The 17,768-nt window shown below is 42.0% G+C and overlaps 1 protein-coding gene across 1 annotated transcript in view; it reads right to left on the bottom strand.

The window, feature by feature from the left end:
* The window catches only part of MTHFS (methenyltetrahydrofolate synthetase), a 338,992-nt gene that overhangs the window by 215,306 nt on the left and 105,918 nt on the right, over nucleotides 1-17,768 (bottom strand). Inside the window, exon 3 of the mRNA XM_057722142.1 lies at nucleotides 13,910-14,024. Within this exon, the coding sequence (XP_057578125.1) occupies nucleotides 13,910-14,024 (115 nt within the window). The remainder of the gene's footprint in view (nucleotides 1-13,909; nucleotides 14,025-17,768) is intronic.

The raw sequence follows: 17,768 nt of genomic DNA, 5'->3' as shown, positions 1-17,768 counted from the left end.
GAGTGAAGTAAGTCAGAAAGAGAAAGACAAATATTGTATGCTAACTCACATATACGGAATCTAAAAATGGTACTGATGAACTCAGTGACAAGAACAAGGACGCAGATACAGAGAATGGACTGGAGAACTCGAGGTATGGGAGGGGGCGGGGGGTGAAGGGGAAAATGAGACGAAGCGAGAGAGTAGCACAGACATATATATACTACCAACTGTAAAATACTCAGTGGGAAGTTGTTGTATAACAAAGGGAGTCCAACTCGAGGATGGAAGATGCCTTAGAGGACTGGGGCAGGGAGGGTGGGGGGGACTTGAGGGTGGGGGGAGTCAAGGAAGGGAGGGAATACGGGGATATGTGTATAAAAACAGATGATTGAACCTGGTGTACCCCCAAAAAAATAAAAAATAAAAAATAAAAAAAAATAAAAAACGACAAGAAATAACAAGTGTTGGCGAGGATGTGGAGAAAAGGGAACGCTTGTGCACTGTTGGTAGGAATGTAAATTGGTGCAGCCACTACAGAAAACAGTATGGATGTTCCTCAAAAAATTAAAATATAACCATCACAGGAACCAGCAATTCCACTTTCAGGTATTTATCTGAAGGAAACAAAAACACTAACTCAAAAAGATATATGAACCTGCATGTCACTGCAGCATTATTTACAATAGCCAAGACATGAGAACAACTTAATTGTCCATTGATGAATGAATGGATAAATAAAATATGGTGTATACACACACACACACACACACACACACACACACACACATAATGGAATATTATTCAGCCATAAATGAGAAGTAAATCTTGCCATCTGTGACACATGGATGAACCCTGAGGGCATTATGCTAAGTGAAATGAGTCAGACAGAGAAAGACAAATACCATGTGATCTCACTTACATATGGAATCTAAAAACAAGAGAAATAGAAGGCAAGCCACATACTGGGAGAAAATATTTGCAAAAGACATCTGACAAGGGACTATTATCCAAAATATACAAAGGACTCTTAAAACTCAACAATAAGAAAACAAAAGACCCAATAGAAATATTATACTCCCAATTTCTCCTTCTCAATCTCTGTACTATTGTTGTCATATATTTTGCTTTTATATATGTTATAAACACACCATACATACTTTGGTTTTAGACATTCAGTAATCTTTTAGGGAAAAAAGAATTTTATATTTCCTCTCATTTTATCCCATATCCAATGCTCTGTGTTTCTTTGCATAGATTCAAGTTTCTGTCTGGTATCCTATTCCTTCCTCCTTAGTATTTCTTATAGTTCAAGTATGCTGGAAATGAATTATCTCAGTTTTTTCTTATAAGAAAGCTTTTATTTCTCCTTCATTTGGGGGAGATATTTTGCTGGGGATAGCATTCTGGGTTGACAATATTGTTTTCCTTTCAACACTAGAAGGTGGCACGCTTCTGACTTGAACACTTTCTGAGAATAAGTCAGCAATAATTCTTTGTACAAGTATTCTCTTTATTTAATGTATCTTTTTTCTCTGACTGCCTTTAAGATGTTCTCTGTCTTCAGTTTTCAGTAGTTTACATAGGCTATATCAGATGGTTTGGTTCAGTTTTACTTAGCATTCTCTGGGGTGCTTGGATCCGTTATTTGTTGTCTGTTATTAAACTTGAAAAATTCTTGGTCATCGTTTATCTGTCCCATTCTCTTTCTTTTCCCAGTCTGGGAATCAAATTACATTTGTTCAAGTGTTTAATATTGCCCAGTGATATGCTGATCAATGTGCCACGAAAAGCTCTCCGGGGGAACGAAGAGCCCTGATGTGTGGCATAATTTCCTTTGTGACATTCACAAGTTCTGTGTCACGTGAGTCCGGTTTGTTTGACTTCTTTGTCTCTTAACAGCGTATTTTTTTTCTTGCTCCTTTGCATGCCTCATAAATTTTGGTTGAAAGCTGATTATCTTATGTAGGACATGACAGAATGAAATAAATTATTGTTAAGCTTGGACATTCCTTTCCTTCTGCTAGGTTTTTAATGTGAGGATTGAATCAATTTAGTCAGAGGTTGAATAGGTTTTGGAATTTGTTGTGGCGGTTACACGAAGGGCACTACAGTCTTCAAAATCCTTTAGTGTTGATTTTTGTTTAGAGTAGGGGCTGGTATGTCAGAGGGTTTTTCTTAATGGACTCTCCATCCATAACTTTAAGGCTTCCCTTTGCACTGAATCTTGGAGAAGATCTCTTCGAGAGCTCTTGTCCCTCTCCCAGCAGTATACTACTGTTATTGGTTACTCGACACTTGACAGCCTGATAGGGTGTGGGTACAAAGTGAAAGGCAGTGTTCTCATTGTTCTGACTAAGTCTTACTCTTGGGCAGGCATGCTATCGGAACCCCTACGTCTTAAAAGTAGGATATTATTAGCGATCATTCCCTACCCTCAACTGTAGACCTAGATCCAGTATATCTTCCTGCCCTTCCCTTAAGGGTAAGGGGCTTTTTCTATTCTCGTCCCCCAGCTGCAGTTTTCACCAGTGCCCAGCAGGTGAGTGTTTTTGCCTGTCTTTCAGGGCTTGAGGCTCCTGTCCCATCGAGGGAGATATGCTGTTCCCCTCCACCATGCCTGCACCACAAAAGACACGTTAGTAGGTCTCTCACCCTGCTGCCAATCTTTTTTGAGGCTACCTGTTGAGGTACTCGGAGAAGAGTTTCAAGTGCGCATGAACTCCCCTTGTGTCTGTAGACCCCAAAGATTCTATATTCTCTCACTAGCCTGTACCTGCCTTTAATTTTTGTTAAAAATCTAAGCTGAATTCTTACAAATATCTAGAAGCATCTGCCCCAGGTAAGCAAGTCCTAGCTCTTCTTCCTTATATTTCAAGTCAGTTGGTTTTCCTACAACTTCAAGTTTCTGGTAGATTCAAAGAAAGTTGTGAATGTAGATTCAAAGAAAGTTGTGAATCTGTAGGTTTTCAATGTTGTTTTGATTGTAAGGGTAGATATTATTCTCTTTTCATCTTTCTATATCACAAACAGGAGCCAGAGTTCCAGATGTGGATTATTTTTAAATTATAAAATACTGTGCTCAACTTTATAGTAATAAAGTTCAAAATCTCACCAAAATGTACTACTTATTTCTGTAAACCTTGTTTTCAACTTAAAATTATAAAATATTTTGCTATTATTATGAAAGATTGGAGATAGGTAACTTTTTTTTTGATAATCTGAAGTCAGTGGGACACAAACCTAAAATTTTTTTCTTTCCAACCACCGCAACCTTCAACTCTGCCTTGTCTGTTTCCCTTATCAACACCTTGATGACACTGAGGGCAAAACCTATAGCTTTCTGGTCAGTTTTAGGTAATTGTTTAAGTTCAGTCCTATTTAAAGCTTCAAGTTCTTCTCATCCTGCCCATCTGCCCAGGTGCTCTCTTGGCTGTAGTGACTGGCCATTCACGTCTTCTGCAGAGCAGGCACTCTGCTGGTTCTCAGGTGAGCCCACCACGAGTTCTTCAGAAGGTAGTCTCTACTGTACAGTTGCCCATTGTGGGAGATAAACCCTAGCCTGCCCTATTCTGAACCAGACTCAGTCTCTGCCTTGTGGTACTTCCCCGAAAGCTTCTCACTGCTGGGGCTCCTTCACCCAGCAAGCCACCGTCCTGGGCAAGGAATCTGTAAATAGCCCATGTCCAGCTGCCTTTCACAGTGTTCTTGACCACAGCAAACAGACTCATCCTTACCATCCCTGACTTCCCCTTCACCTTCTCCCACCCCCTTTCTCCCTGCTCTAAAGGACATGTCAGCAAGCTCACAGCACAAGTGGCTGTCCAGCCGGGGAATGGTATTCTAGCATCTTCCACTTGTGGGGACCACCTTTTACGACAAGGGAGTCATGTCAGGCCTCCACTCTTGGCTTATTGGCATGGGGCTGATGAATCCTTAAATGTTTAGTCTTCTGCTCAGTGGTACAGTTGACATACCAAGTGAATCATTTTGTTAACACACTCATCCTCTACATGACAAAACTATTTTCAGGAATAAACATGAAATGAAACAAATAATCATAGCCAGGAAAAAAAACGCCAGAGAGAAAAATGTATTTACACATACATGGCTAGAACTCAGTAACCACAGCAGTTATTAGAACTTAGACTAAAATAATTAGGTGGGCAAAGGACTATTTTATTACTGACATTGTTTAAAATTGGCAGTGTAGGGTGATAATAAAATGCAGACCGTTTTTAGTCGGTGATACGCCATGACGGCAGCTTACATAGGCTGGTTTCAGAAGTGGGGCTGGTGAGAGTCACAGGACGGGTTCTGTGCCTTCTGCTAAGACACAGGGAGATGTCTCTGGCACCTCTCTTGAGGTGGAATATTTAGTACCTATTTTCCTCAGCGTTAGGACTCCAGCGGGAATTCTAAAACAACATGGAAATACTTCTTTAAAAATATTTTTATTTATTTATTTATTTGGCTGCACTGGGTCTTAGTTGCGGCATGCGGGACCTTTAGTTGAGGTACGAGGAATCTAGGTCCTCGACCAGGGATCGAACCCGGGCATTAGCCACTGGGCCATCAGGGACGTCCCAACAACATGGAAATTCTTGCCTATTACTCTTTTACACAATCTTCCTCTTCTCTGACATAACTCCCGCATTTCAAAGAGAGAAATCCCATCCAAAAATGTTGTCTGGTTACCTTTCAGTAGCTCCCCAACACGAAAAGGATGATGTTTCAACTCCTCAATAAAGGGAATATGAAAGAAGCGGGGCAAAGAGCTAACATTTGCTGAAATTCTACTATGTGCCAACTACTGCACATGAGTTATTTTATTTAAACCTTACAACCTCCATGAGAGGTAAGTAGTATTATCCCCATGTTTCAACTGAGGAAACTAAGACACAGAGAAATGAAGTCTGTGGGACACAGAGACATTAAGACCTGGTAGCACATAGCTATAAGCAGAGATCTGGGATTTCCACCTAATTCTAAAGCTAAAATTGGTCCCTCAACCTAAGTCAGCTTCCAAGCCCAGCTGGTCCCAAGACCCTGCGCAACCCTCTTTCATGATGGACCTTCCTCTGTCTTTAAGCTGGACTTCCCCCAACATACACACCTTGGTTGCACATTGGAATCACCTAGGAAGCTGTTTCCAAATATTAACAGGGGTGGCTCGAGCTGAAGAAGGATAGTTTCTTTTAAGCCCCAGGGATTTTAATGGACAGCAGAGACTGAAAACCACTGCTTTAGAACTTACATCTGCTCTTTCCCCCACATCCTCTGCTCTAACCTCACTGAGGTACTTGGGGGTTCCTCTTCACACCTCAGGGCCTTTGCATTTGCTATTCTCTCTGGCTAGAAAAATCTCCCCATGATTTCTCTGTCTGCCCATCCCTCAAGATTCAGCCCCAGTGTCACCTCCTCTGGATCTTTCCCCAGACCCCCCCGGACACAGATGGTTGTTCCTCCTCCCTCAGGCATTTCGTGCACAAATCTGCTGATACTTATCCCAAGTTATTTTCATTATTTTTTGTCCTGTCTTCCCTTCTAGAATCTGAGCTCTCTGAGAACACAGATGAGCATTCTCCTCTGTGTCTCCAGCTCATAAGATCATCCATGATAGATAACAGGCCCTCAGAAATACTTGTTAAACTCATAAATTTTACTTTTGGAAGAATAAAAGCCACCATTGAGCAAGGAAGGCTCTACTTTTTCTCTGATTCTGCTCTTGCCACTTATGGTAAGATGACCTTGAAACCCCATGAGTTGAGGCCAGGTTCCTTCACCAACCAGGTGACCACCATCCAGATTTTCATCCTGACACACAGAGGACACAAAGTCGACCCGAGAGAGAACTGGCCTTGCAAACGCAGCCCCTCCAAGTGGCAGCTCGTGAGGCAGCTGGTGTACAGCTGCTTCAGTCAAGCCCGGGTCTCGGCTGGGCCCTTCCTTGCCTGCTGTCCTGTTCCCTGGACTCTGTCTGCAGGACAGGACAACTCCTCTTGCCCTTTCCCCTCCCTTGGGGAAATATCTCATTATGTATTTAGCTTGGAGTTCAAAATTCCCAGGAACACTCAGATTTAGAAAGCGGTGTAGTGACCCTCAGGGGTGGAGAGTGGGGCTGACACTTAGCACATCCCTTCAGAGTCTGTGACCCGCTCTCACACCTACGCTCTCTTTCAAGCCTCTAAACTACTCTTGAAAGCAGGCATCAGTGGACTTCCCTGGCAGGCAGTCCAGTTGTTAAGACTCTGCACTTCCGCTGCAGGCAGCATGGGTTCAGTCACTGGTGGGGGAACTAAGATTCCATATGCCGCAAGGCATGCGCAAAAAAATAAATAATATATTTTTTAAATTTAAAAAAAAGAAAGCAGGCATTATTATCCTCATTTTACAGATAAGGAAACCAAAGCCAGAGGAAACAAGGAATGTGTCTCATATCACACAGCTAATCAGAGACAGAGCTGGGATCCAAGGCCGGATCTCCCGACTCAGGCGTCCACATCCCCCTCACTTGGTGCTACCTGATCCTGATTTCACCAGGCATGTCCCCTAGGAGGAGCTGATGCAGGGTTTCTCAACCTTGGCACTATTGACATTTGGGGCCAGATCATTCTTTGTTGAGAGACACTCTCTTGTGAACTGTAAGGCTTTAGCAGTCTTACAGTTTGGCTTTTACCGCTAAATCCCAATAGCAGCTCCTAGTTGTAACAACAAAATGACTCCAGAAATTGCAAAATAACTCCAGGGGTCAAAAATCACCCTGAGTTGTTTGCAAGTTCAGGGATTTTTTCCCCGTTCCAGTCACAAATCTTGCTTGCAAACAGCTGCCTTATTCTGGTTAACTTAAGGGCGGGAAAAAGGGAAGGTACTGGAATGATATTGGACAACTCATAAAACTGATGTGGATTCTTTAGATGAGGTTCAGGAGAAAGGAGAGGGACCAGGGGAGGTCAGGCTGCTGAAATTACACCATAGGAAGACCTCATTCATTCTTTAAACAAATATTTAGCTTTACAACTTTGGATTGAGTACCTCCTATATGCCAGGTACTTGGGATACATCAGCAAGTGAAACAGACAAAAGTACTCATCCACATGGAGTTTGTACTCTAGTGGGGAAAAGCATATAAATAATAAATATAAAAAATAAATAACAGAGACTTCCTAGGTAGTGCAGTGGTTAAGAATCTGCCTGCCAATGCAGGGGACACAGGTTTGATCCCACATGCCGTGGAGCAACTAAGCCCGTGTGCCACAACTATTGAGCCTGTGTGCTGCAACTACTGAAGCCCGTGCGCCTAGAGCCTGTGCTCTGCAGCAGGAGAAGCCATGGCAATGAGGAGCCTGTGCACCACAACGATGAGTAGCCCCTGCTCGCCACAACTAGACAAAGCCAGTGTGTCGCAACGAAGACCCAACACAGCCAATAAATAAATAAATTAAATAAATAAATAAACAGCAAATAGAGGGACTTCCCCGGCATCAAGTGGTTCAGACTTCACTTTCTAATGCAGTGGGGGCGGGGGGGGGTTTAATTCCTGGTTGGGGAGCTGAGATCCCACATGCCTTGAGGCCAAAAAACCAAAACACAAAACAGAAGCAATATTGTAACAAATTCAATAAAGACTTTAAAAATGGTTCACATCAAACACTCTTTTTTTCTTTTATTTATTTATTTTTTTAACTTCTTTATTGGAATATAATTGCTTTACACTCTTGTGCCAGTTTTTGAGGTACACCAAAGTGAATCAGCTGTATTTATACATATATCCCCATATCCCCTCCCTCCCACGACTCCCTCCCATCCTCCCTATCCTGGCCCTCAGCTCGATGATGGGGGATGACATCAAAAACTCTTTAAAAAAAAAGAAGTAAATAACAAAGAGAGACATAGAAGTAGAGAACAAACGTATGGACACCAAGGGGGGAAGAGGGGTGGTGGGACGCATTGGGAGATTTGGACTGATGTATACACACTATTGATACTATGTATAAAATAGATAACTAATGAGAAACTACTGCATAGCACAAGGAACTCTACTCAATGCTCTGTGGTGACCTAAATGGGAAGAAAATCCAAAAAAGAGAAGATATATGTATATGTATAGCTGAGTCGCTTTGTTGTCCAGTAGAAACTAATATAACATTGTAAAGCAAGTATACTCCAATAAAAAATTAATTTTAAAAATAAATAAGTAATAAAAATGTAAAGTAAATAACATAGTATGTTAGAAGATGGCGAAGGTAGCCTTTTATAACTGTAGAGCAAGGTAAGAGGGACATGGGTGCTGGGCGTGAGGAGTGACAGACAGGTCTCATTAAGCTATAAGTCTAGCTGAGGTATCCACATCACTACTGCTCCTCCGAGACAGTGAACGTCACCACGAGGGGGATGAATTCTGTGTTCCCTGCTTCTTTGCAGGGCTAGCTCAGCTTCTCTCAGGTGTAAGACCTGCTTGGGCCAACCTGGCTCACAGGAATGAATGCATCCCAGCTCCCAGGACACAGGTGACCAGGTGTCTGGCCATGTCCACTTCTGCAGTAGGAAGTAGGTTCCCTCTCCCACTAAAATGTCCACATAAGATGCCAGGCAGAAAAAAGAAAAGGATGCCCACTGTGAGGACATAAACCCAGAAATTAGGCCAACAGGCACAGAGATGAGAGGAACAAGGTAAGAATAGCAAAGCACATGAGCAGCGGGTTGATGAGATGAGACCAATAGAAAAGATTCTGGTCTCAGAAGCCAGCTCGCTTGAGCTCATTATGTGTCTTCTAATAAACAGGTCCTTTTTAAAAAAACCAACAAACTGTAAATAATTCTGTACAAACTAGATTTCCACTTCAATGAGTCTGTGTTAAGCAAAGTCTGATGAAGAAAAATTGAGCCATTTAAATTGCTGTTTCCATAATCAGTACTGAGCATCATATTTAAATTTATAGAAACAGTGATTAGGGCACCGAAGGTTATCACTTCAAACACAGCGTCCTTCTCCTGTGTTGTATTAAACACCTCTTCTAGCTGTTTGCCTGAATGTGGGGCATTGATTCATCTTCTAATTGTTGTCAAGATACAGTTCAGTGGTGGAGGTTAAAAAAAACAAAATGTCTAAATCAGCAGAGAAATGAACACGTGTGCTCCTTCCCTTTCAGCTCATCTTTTTAAGCCTGTTTTGCATTCATCATTGGCGAGAATATCATATTGGCTGGTGGAATCACAGCTCACGTTTATCTAGTCCACATGTCATGAGCATCCCTCTGTTTGTGGTCAGTATCCACAATTGACAGGTAGCTGTACTACAGCAGACATTAAGTATTTTAATACCGGCCTTTGGGGCAACTGGCCCTTCTTATATAACAAGTCATGAAACAGGGATTTGGAAGTGACCTTAAAGGGCATGTAACTTATTCTCATTTCACAGGAGTTAAAAAGAGAGTCCAGAGAAAGAGAAGGATTTCTTCAAAGACATGTAGCAAGTCAATGCCTTTCTGGTTCCCCTTCCTGGTCCAAGATGGGAAGACAAGGAAAGTACTATACACTAAGCAGCATCTGAAACAGCTCTGTTCCAGTAGTCACATTTTTTAAAAGTTAAAAAGAGACAGGTAAAATATGTACTAATAATATATATTTTCATTTAACTCAATAGATCCAAAATATTATCACTTCAATGTATAATTAATAAAAAATTAATATGAGATATTTACTTTCTTTCCTTTATACTAAGGCCTCAAAGTCCAGTGGGCACTTCTATTTTTACAGCATATCTTAATTGGGAGGAGCCACCTGTGGCTAGTGGCCACCATACTGGAAGGCACAGAAGCTGTTTTATTTTTGCATCTGCAAATTTCCTTCTCTAATTAGCCAATGAGTTCTCAAAACATCTTTAAGAGTTGGCGGAATAAGAAAAATTAATCAAATAATTAGAAATTTAAGGTTAAACATTTGGAAGAATTTCACTGCCTTGTAATGTGTTTCCAGGGAAGACAAGTACATTTCCCTCTTAGGCAATTTTAAGGAACTATTCAGCTCCACAGATAGTCTTTGAGTGCTGGCTGTGCTGGGCCCTAGAGAAGCCCCATCAATAAACAGGCTTTCCCTGCGCTCCAAGATCTTGCCCCTCAGCAGAGGAGTGCTCTGTGCTGGGAGGGCCACCAAAGGCTGAGGGTAGATGAACACCACGTCTGTGGCCCTGCTGGTCTAGCATTGCTTTGTGCTAAGCCTGTGGCCACATGAAAGGAAATAGAATGAAGTTTTGGAATTGAGAATGCTAAGAAAGCATTCCTCTTCCCTCTAGATTTTAACTGAGAGATGTCACAGAATTCACGAGGATCAATATGTCAGTCTGAAGGCTGTTAGTTAGACCCAAGGATAAAATGGGCTTTCTTCTCCTTCCCTGTGGATTAAATGCCCTCCTAGTCATAGAGAGAATAGCTGGACACCTCCTAGCAGGCTTATCACATGGAGGAGGAAAACCATAATTCAAAAGGACACCTGCCCCCAATGTTCACTGCAGCACTATTTACAATAGCCAGGTCATGGAAGCCACCTAAATGTCCATCAACAGATGAAAGGATAAAGAATATGTGGTACATATATACAACGGAACATCACTCAACTGTAAAAAAGGAACAAAATTGTGTCATTTGTAGAGATGTGGATGGACGTAGAGCCTGTCATATATAGTGAAGTCAGAAAGAGAAAAACATATTAACGCATATATGTGGAATCTAGAAAAATGGTAGAGATGAACCTGTTTGCAAAGCAGAAATAGAGACAAAGACATAGAGGACAAAAGTATGGACACCAAGTGGGGAGGAGGGAGTGGGATGAATTGGGAGACTGGGACTGATATATATACACTACTGTGTATAAAATAGATAACTGGTGGGAACCTGCTGTATAGCACAGGGAGCTCTGCTCAGTGCTCTGAGCTGACCTAGAAGGGTGGGGTGGGGCGGGGGAGGTTGGAGGGAGGTTCAAGAGGAAGGGGATATATGTATACATATAGCTGATTCACTTCGCTGTACAGCAGAAACTAACACAATATTGTAAAGCAATTATACCCCAATTTTTAAAAAATCAAAAAAATAAAAGAATGCCTGCAGCTTGCCAGGAGAAGGAGGGCCACAGAGAGGGGAAGGTGGGCTCTGCAGAGGCAGTGTCCCTTTCCAGTCTCACCATCAGATGAGTCATCCCACCTCCCCTGGGATGGTAAGGGTGGTGCTTTCTCCCCAACCCCTCCAAAGCTCAGGGTTCCCAGGGAACAGGCTGGTCAGGAACTCTAGTGCGAGAATGTTGGTTCCCCTTACACACCTGCTGTACAGCCTTTACACTGAAGCACATGGTCAGCCGGGAGTGTTAGCGTCCCCTGTGAAGTGGAGCAGAAGAGGAGACCAGCCTTTCATCAGGACAGGCCCGCTCCTGCTTTGTGTGTATCACTCTGCAGACACAAACCTCCCTCCTGGGACCAGTGATGGGCTATTCAGTTTTAGCCCCCATAGAACACTGGAATGGATCCAAACAACATATTCACTACAGGTCACCCTCAACATTAGGCCAAAAAAGCACTCACTCTTCTATTTCCAATTTTGAATTACACCAAGTCGCACTGTCTAGAACAGGCCACTCAGAGATGAAGCAACAAGTACAAGTGGCAGTGCAGAAATCCTCCAAGAATTACAACGCCAGTTACATAGATAAAACGCCCTAGTTGGAACTATTCTGAACCCCTTCCCACTTCTTATTTCCCGAGAAAAATTGAGATCCAAAAACTGAAGTTCCCTTCCCCTGTAACTTGAAGTTCATGCAAACCCTCACAAATTTTTCTTTTCCTGATCCCTCAATCTGACATTTCCAGCCATGGGGGTTTCACCCAGAGTCTGGGTGGAGAGAAGTTTCTTTGAGCAGCTTGAAGGCTGGGTTGTCTTTTTTTGGAGTGGTTGAAGCTCTTGTAGGCTCAACATTTTAGACTCCAAGTATCCGTAGGATACAGAAAATTATCACGGTACCAGCCCTCAGCCATAGTCACCCTTAGACCCAAGAGCAGTTACCCCAGGGAATATCAGACATACAGATTGCTATGCCCAATGTCACCCAAACCCACATTGCTGTTGTCAGCAAATGATCAAATAGAGATATAGTGGCCTCTTGGGTAAACAGAAAAATCACAAGAGGAAAGACATTCTTTGTTTCAGTCCTGCCAGGACACTGGCCCGTCTACACTGGCTGTCAAATTCTCCACCAATGAGCATTCACTCAAGTGGAAGAAATCTCTCATTTAGGGTGTAATTGTGTGCCCAAGTCCTTCTCCTCCCAACCCAGGCAGAAGGCCAACCCGTCTCTCAGCCCTGGGGCTTCCCCTAGAACACTGAATAGAGGCAATGCCCTCTGCTAGGTGTTTTACCCCGAATCTTGCCTTTTCAGCTTTTAATCTCCCATGCCTTGGTTAAGCTTCTCAATTTCTATGGGAGTATAACCATTCCTTTCCACCAAATTTTCCCTGTTTTAGCAAGGTTTACTCTCTCCTGGGTACCAGTCCCTTAACCAGAGCTAAGAAAGAGGATGAAGGCAGAAAACAAGCAAAAATACATTTACCTTCTACCTCTCCATGCTCAGCAATACATAAATTGTAAATCAGCGCATGCGCACTTGAGCCTTATGCCCCAGGGACCAGAGTAAAAACACCATGGAGGGTCTTACCCCTCCCCTGCAATTGAGGAGGAAGCAAAGCCCTTGCCCGCTCCGTGTGGGACTCGGAAGTGCCCAAGGACTGAAGCTGCTTTTTCAGAGGCAATTCCCTAAGAAAAATCTCCCTGGGACTCTTTACCTCCGCCTGAGACTAGACTTCTGCATGATAAAAGGAGGCCCCAGACCAGCCCATCTTGCCTTAAGATGAACAAAAGGCAGGGCCTCCCTTGGGTAACCCACTGATCCATGAGGTCCACTTGTAATAAAGAAGCTTGTTTAGCCAGCATCTATTTAAGCCAGCTACACACCTACAAACATCAGTCATGATATAAGCCAGTTGCAGATCACAAATAGCAAACAGTCTAACTAAACCTTCCAACCCATCTGCACCAGTCAGATCTCACCACATAGGATTTTGATCACTGACTTCTTTTTTTAAGTGGCTATTTTATACATATATATATGTTTTACTGAAGTATATTACTTTAGGTTCAGGTGCACAACATAGTGATCCAATAATCACATATGTTACAAAATGATCATAAGTCCAGTAACCATCTGTCACCATATAAAATTATTACAATATAATCACTATATTCCTTATGCTGTGTATTATATTCCTGTGACTTACTTATTTTATAACTGGAAATTTGTACCTCTCTTTTTTTAATTAATTTTTATTGGAGTATAGTTGCTTTACAATGTTGTGTTCGTTTCTGCTGTACAGCAAAGTGGATCAGCTATACGTATACATATATCCCCTCTTTTTTGGATTTCCTTCCCATTTAGGTCACCACAGTAACTCACACTGAGTAGAGCTCCCTGTGGTCACTGACTTTTGACTGTTTCTTATAGGGGCTCCCAGTCAGCCCATCATATGTTGAAGATTCAGGGTGCTAGTTAATCACACCTTTCTCCATTTCACGTTGTGAGAAACAGAAATTTTATCGCCGGTAACAGTTAGATAAAATAAGAAAAGGGACTTGGACCCAAGGGCAGAGTGCTCCTTTTCCCCTCCAGCTGCAAGCAGAGTTTCTGAATATCGGAATAATATCCTCAGGTCTCTCCCACTAGGCCCAACTCCACCACGCCCCTGTGGGGGCAAAGCCTGCCCCTGGTTGCTTCTCACATGTGGGAGGCAGAGAAGAAGAAAGAAGGCAGGTGATAGATTCTAAAATGGACAGTGCTATGGAGAAGGACAGGCAAGGACACACCTGTGCAGTGGCACTTTTCCAAACCTTACCTATTAGGCAGGTCTCCCCTTCCCCCACGGGAAGAGCAAAGGAGTGGAGAGAAACGTACATGCCGCCTTCCAGTGCTCTCAGGGGGCAGTAGGAAAAGGAAATGGATGGTTCCACCTGCAAAAAATACATAAATAATTAGCTCTGATACAACTATTCGGTTATTAGTAAAAGCTGGCCGCAGAAGGGCTCTTAAGACCCAGAGAAGCTAATTGATTTATTCAAGGTAACACAACAAAGCTAACCTGAGATCCCAGACCTCCAAGTGCCCCAGCAAGTGCTTTGTCCTGGGACTGTGTATGTTTCTTCCTTTCTTTCTTAAGCTAACAATTACTAATCACTCACCACATGCCAAGCGTACGGTATTTATCATATTGAATCTATACAAGAATCTTATGAGGTGGGGTCTATTTTATGACCATACTATAGATATAGCAATTTGGGCACAGAAAGGTTAAATAACTTCCCCAAGGTCACACAGCTAATAAAAAATTAAAAAGTCAGGCTTCAGACCCAGATAGTCTGGCTCCAGTGTCTGTGCGTTAACAGTACTGCCTACAGTCAGACAGGAGCCTGCTCCCAGAATCTAGACCCATAACTCAATTACTGTTCTCCCCCTTCTTGCCCTGTGGGAGATCTGTGCTCAGGCATGGAATGGGCCTGGTAAGATTGTCAGGGAGCTCTCTCCCATCTGCCCAGGAGGAGAATGACCTCCTTATCTCCTCTCACATTCACAAAACAGCCCCAGACAGTTACTTGGTTAGACACAGAGTGGTTAGCAAGACATTGTCCCTGCTCTGTGGAACTCACAGTCTTCTTGGGAAGACCGGCATTGAAAATAGATTACTACAGGACCATGTGGTATGTGCTGAAGCAGAGCTGTGTACAAGATCTATGAGGGTACAGATGAGAATGTGATTAACTTCTGTATCAGGACACATATGAAACTTTCGAACTGGGTTATTTGAAGAGGGGCTTAGAAGGGAACTACCTACAAAGGTGAAGGCAGGGATTAGGTACAAAACCTGGGACTTGCAACCGCCAGAAGCCATCACCACCCCTAAGTCCGCTGGGCAGCCCTCTGGACAATCCAGCCTTTCCAGATTCGAGTAACTACACATCATCTCCGGGAAAGATGACTTTATAAAAACTATTCCTGTGGATGACTCACTGAGTCCCTATTAACATCCGCTGAGAGCACAGTGGTGATTTTTTTCTTTTATTTCAGGGATGACCTTTTTTTTTTTATTTTCTTAAGCTCTTTATTGGAATATAATTGCTTTACACTCTTGTACCAGCTTTTGAGGTACACCAAAGGGAATCAGCTGCATTTATACATATATCCCCATATCCCCTCCCTCCCAAGGCTCCCTCCCACCCTCCCTGTCCTGGCCCTCTAAGGCATCACCCATCATCGAGTTGATCTCCCTTTGTTATACAGCAACTTCCCACTAGCTATCTATTTTACACTTGGTAGTGTATATATGTCTATGCTACTCTCTCACTTCGTCCCAGCTTCCCCTTCGCCCCCCCACCCCCCCAACCCTGTGTCCTCCAGTCCATTCTCTGCATCTGCATCCTTATTCTTGCCCTGGCACTGGGTTCATCAGTACCATTTTTTTTTTTTAGATTCCACATATATGAGTTAGCATACGTTATTTGTTTTTCTCTTTCTGGCTGACTTCACTCTGTATGACAAACTCTAGGTCTATCCACCTCATTACATATAGCTCCATTTCATTCCTTTTTATGGCTGAGTAATATTCCATTGTATATATGTGCCACATCTTCTTTATCCATTCATCTGTTGATGGGCATTTAGGTTGCTTCCATGTCCTGGCTATTGTAAATAGTGCTGCAATGAACATTATGGTACGTTTCTTTTTGGATCATGGTTTTCTCTGGGTATGTGCCCAATAGTGGAATTACTGGGTCATATGGTAGTTCCATTTTTAATTTTTTAAGGAACCTCCAAATTGTTTTCCATAGTGGCTGTACCAACTTACATTCCCACCAACACTGCAGGAGAGTTCCCTTTTCTCCACACCCTCTCCAACCTTTATTGTTTCTAGATTTTTTGATGATGGCCCTCCTGACCGCTGTAAGGTGATACCTCATTGTGGCTTTGACTTGCATTTCTCTGATGATTAGTGATGTTGAGCATCTTTTCATGTTTTTGTTAGCCATCTGCATGTCTTCTTTGGAGAAATGTCTATTTAGGTCTTCCGCCCATTTGTGGATTGGGTTATTTGCTTTTTTGGTATTAAGCTGCATGAGCTGCTTATATATTTTGGAAATTAATCCTTTCTCCGTTGCTTCATTGGCAAGTATTTTCTCCCATTCTGAGGGTTGCCTTCTTGTCTTGTTTATGGTTTCCTTCACTGTGCAAAAGCTTTTAAGTTTCACTAGGTCCCATTTGTTTATTCTTGATTTTATTTCCATTATTCTAGGAGGTGGGTCAAAAAGGATCTTGCTTTGCTGTATGTCATACAGTGTTCTGCCTAGGTTTTCCTCTAGGAGTTTTATAGTGTCTGGCCTTATATTTAGGTCTTTAATCCATTTTGAGTTTATTTTTGTGTATGGTGTTAGGAAGTGTTCTAATGTCATTCTTTTACATGTTGCTGTCCAGTTTTCCCAGAACCACTTATTGAAGAGGCTGTCTTTTTTCCATTGTATATTCTTGCCTTCTTTGTCAAAAGATAAGTTGCCCATATGTGCGTGGGTTTACCTCTGGGTTCTCTATTCTGTTCCATTGATCTACCTTTCTATTTTTCTGCCCTTACCATACTGTCTTGATCACTGTGGCCTTGTAGTATGGTTTGAAGTCAGGAAGCCTAATTCCACCAACTCTGTCTTTCCTTCTCAAGATAGTTTTGGCTATTCGGGGTCTTTTGCATTTCCATACAAATCACAAGATTTCTTGTTCTAGTTCTGTGAAAAATGCCATTGGTAATTTGATAGGGATTGCATTGAATCTGTAAATTGCTTTGGGTAGTATAGTCATTTTCACAATGTTGATTCTTCCAATCCAAGAACATGGTATGTCTCTCCATCTGTTTGTATCATCTTTGATTTCTTTCATCAGTATCTTATAGTTTTCTGCATAGAGGTCTTTTGCTTCCTTAGGCAGGTTTATTCCTAGGTATTTTATTCTTTTTGTTGCAAGGGTAAATGGGAGAGTTTCCTTAATTTCTCTTTCTGCTCCTTCGTTGTTAGTGTATAGGAATGCAAGAGATTTCTGGGCATTAATTTTGTATCCTGCTACTTTACTAAATTCATCAATTAGTGCTACCACTTTTCTGGTACAGTCTTTAGGGTTTTCTATGTATAATATCATGTCATCTGCAAAGAGTGATGATTTTACTTCTTTTCCAGTTTGGATTCCTTTTATTTCATTTTCTTTTCTGATTGCTGTGGATAAAAGTTCCAAAACTATGTGGAATAATAATGGTGAAAGTGGGCACCCTTTTCTTGTTCCTGTTCTTAGAGGGAATGCTTTCAGTTTTTCACCATTTAGAACGATGTTGGCTTTTGGTTTGTCATATATGGCTTTTATTATGTTGAGGTAATTTCCTTCTATGCCCATTTTCTGGAGATTTTTATCATAAATGGATGTTGGATTTTGTCAAAAGCTTTTTCTGGATCTACTGAGATTATCATATGGTTTTTATCCTTCAATTTATTGATATGATGTATCACACTGATTGATTTGCGTATATTGAAGAATCCTTGCATTCCAGGGATAAACCCCACTTGATTATGATGTATGATCTTTTTAATGTGCTGTTGGATTCTGTTAGCTAGTATTTTGTTGAGGATTTTTGCATCTATATTCATCAGTGATATTCGCCTATAATTTTC

This window comes from Hippopotamus amphibius, chromosome 2, assembly GCF_030028045.1.
Source record: "Hippopotamus amphibius kiboko isolate mHipAmp2 chromosome 2, mHipAmp2.hap2, whole genome shotgun sequence".
NCBI lineage: Eukaryota > Metazoa > Chordata > Mammalia > Artiodactyla > Hippopotamidae > Hippopotamus > Hippopotamus amphibius.
This window is presented reverse-complemented; position numbering and strand designations above follow the sequence as displayed.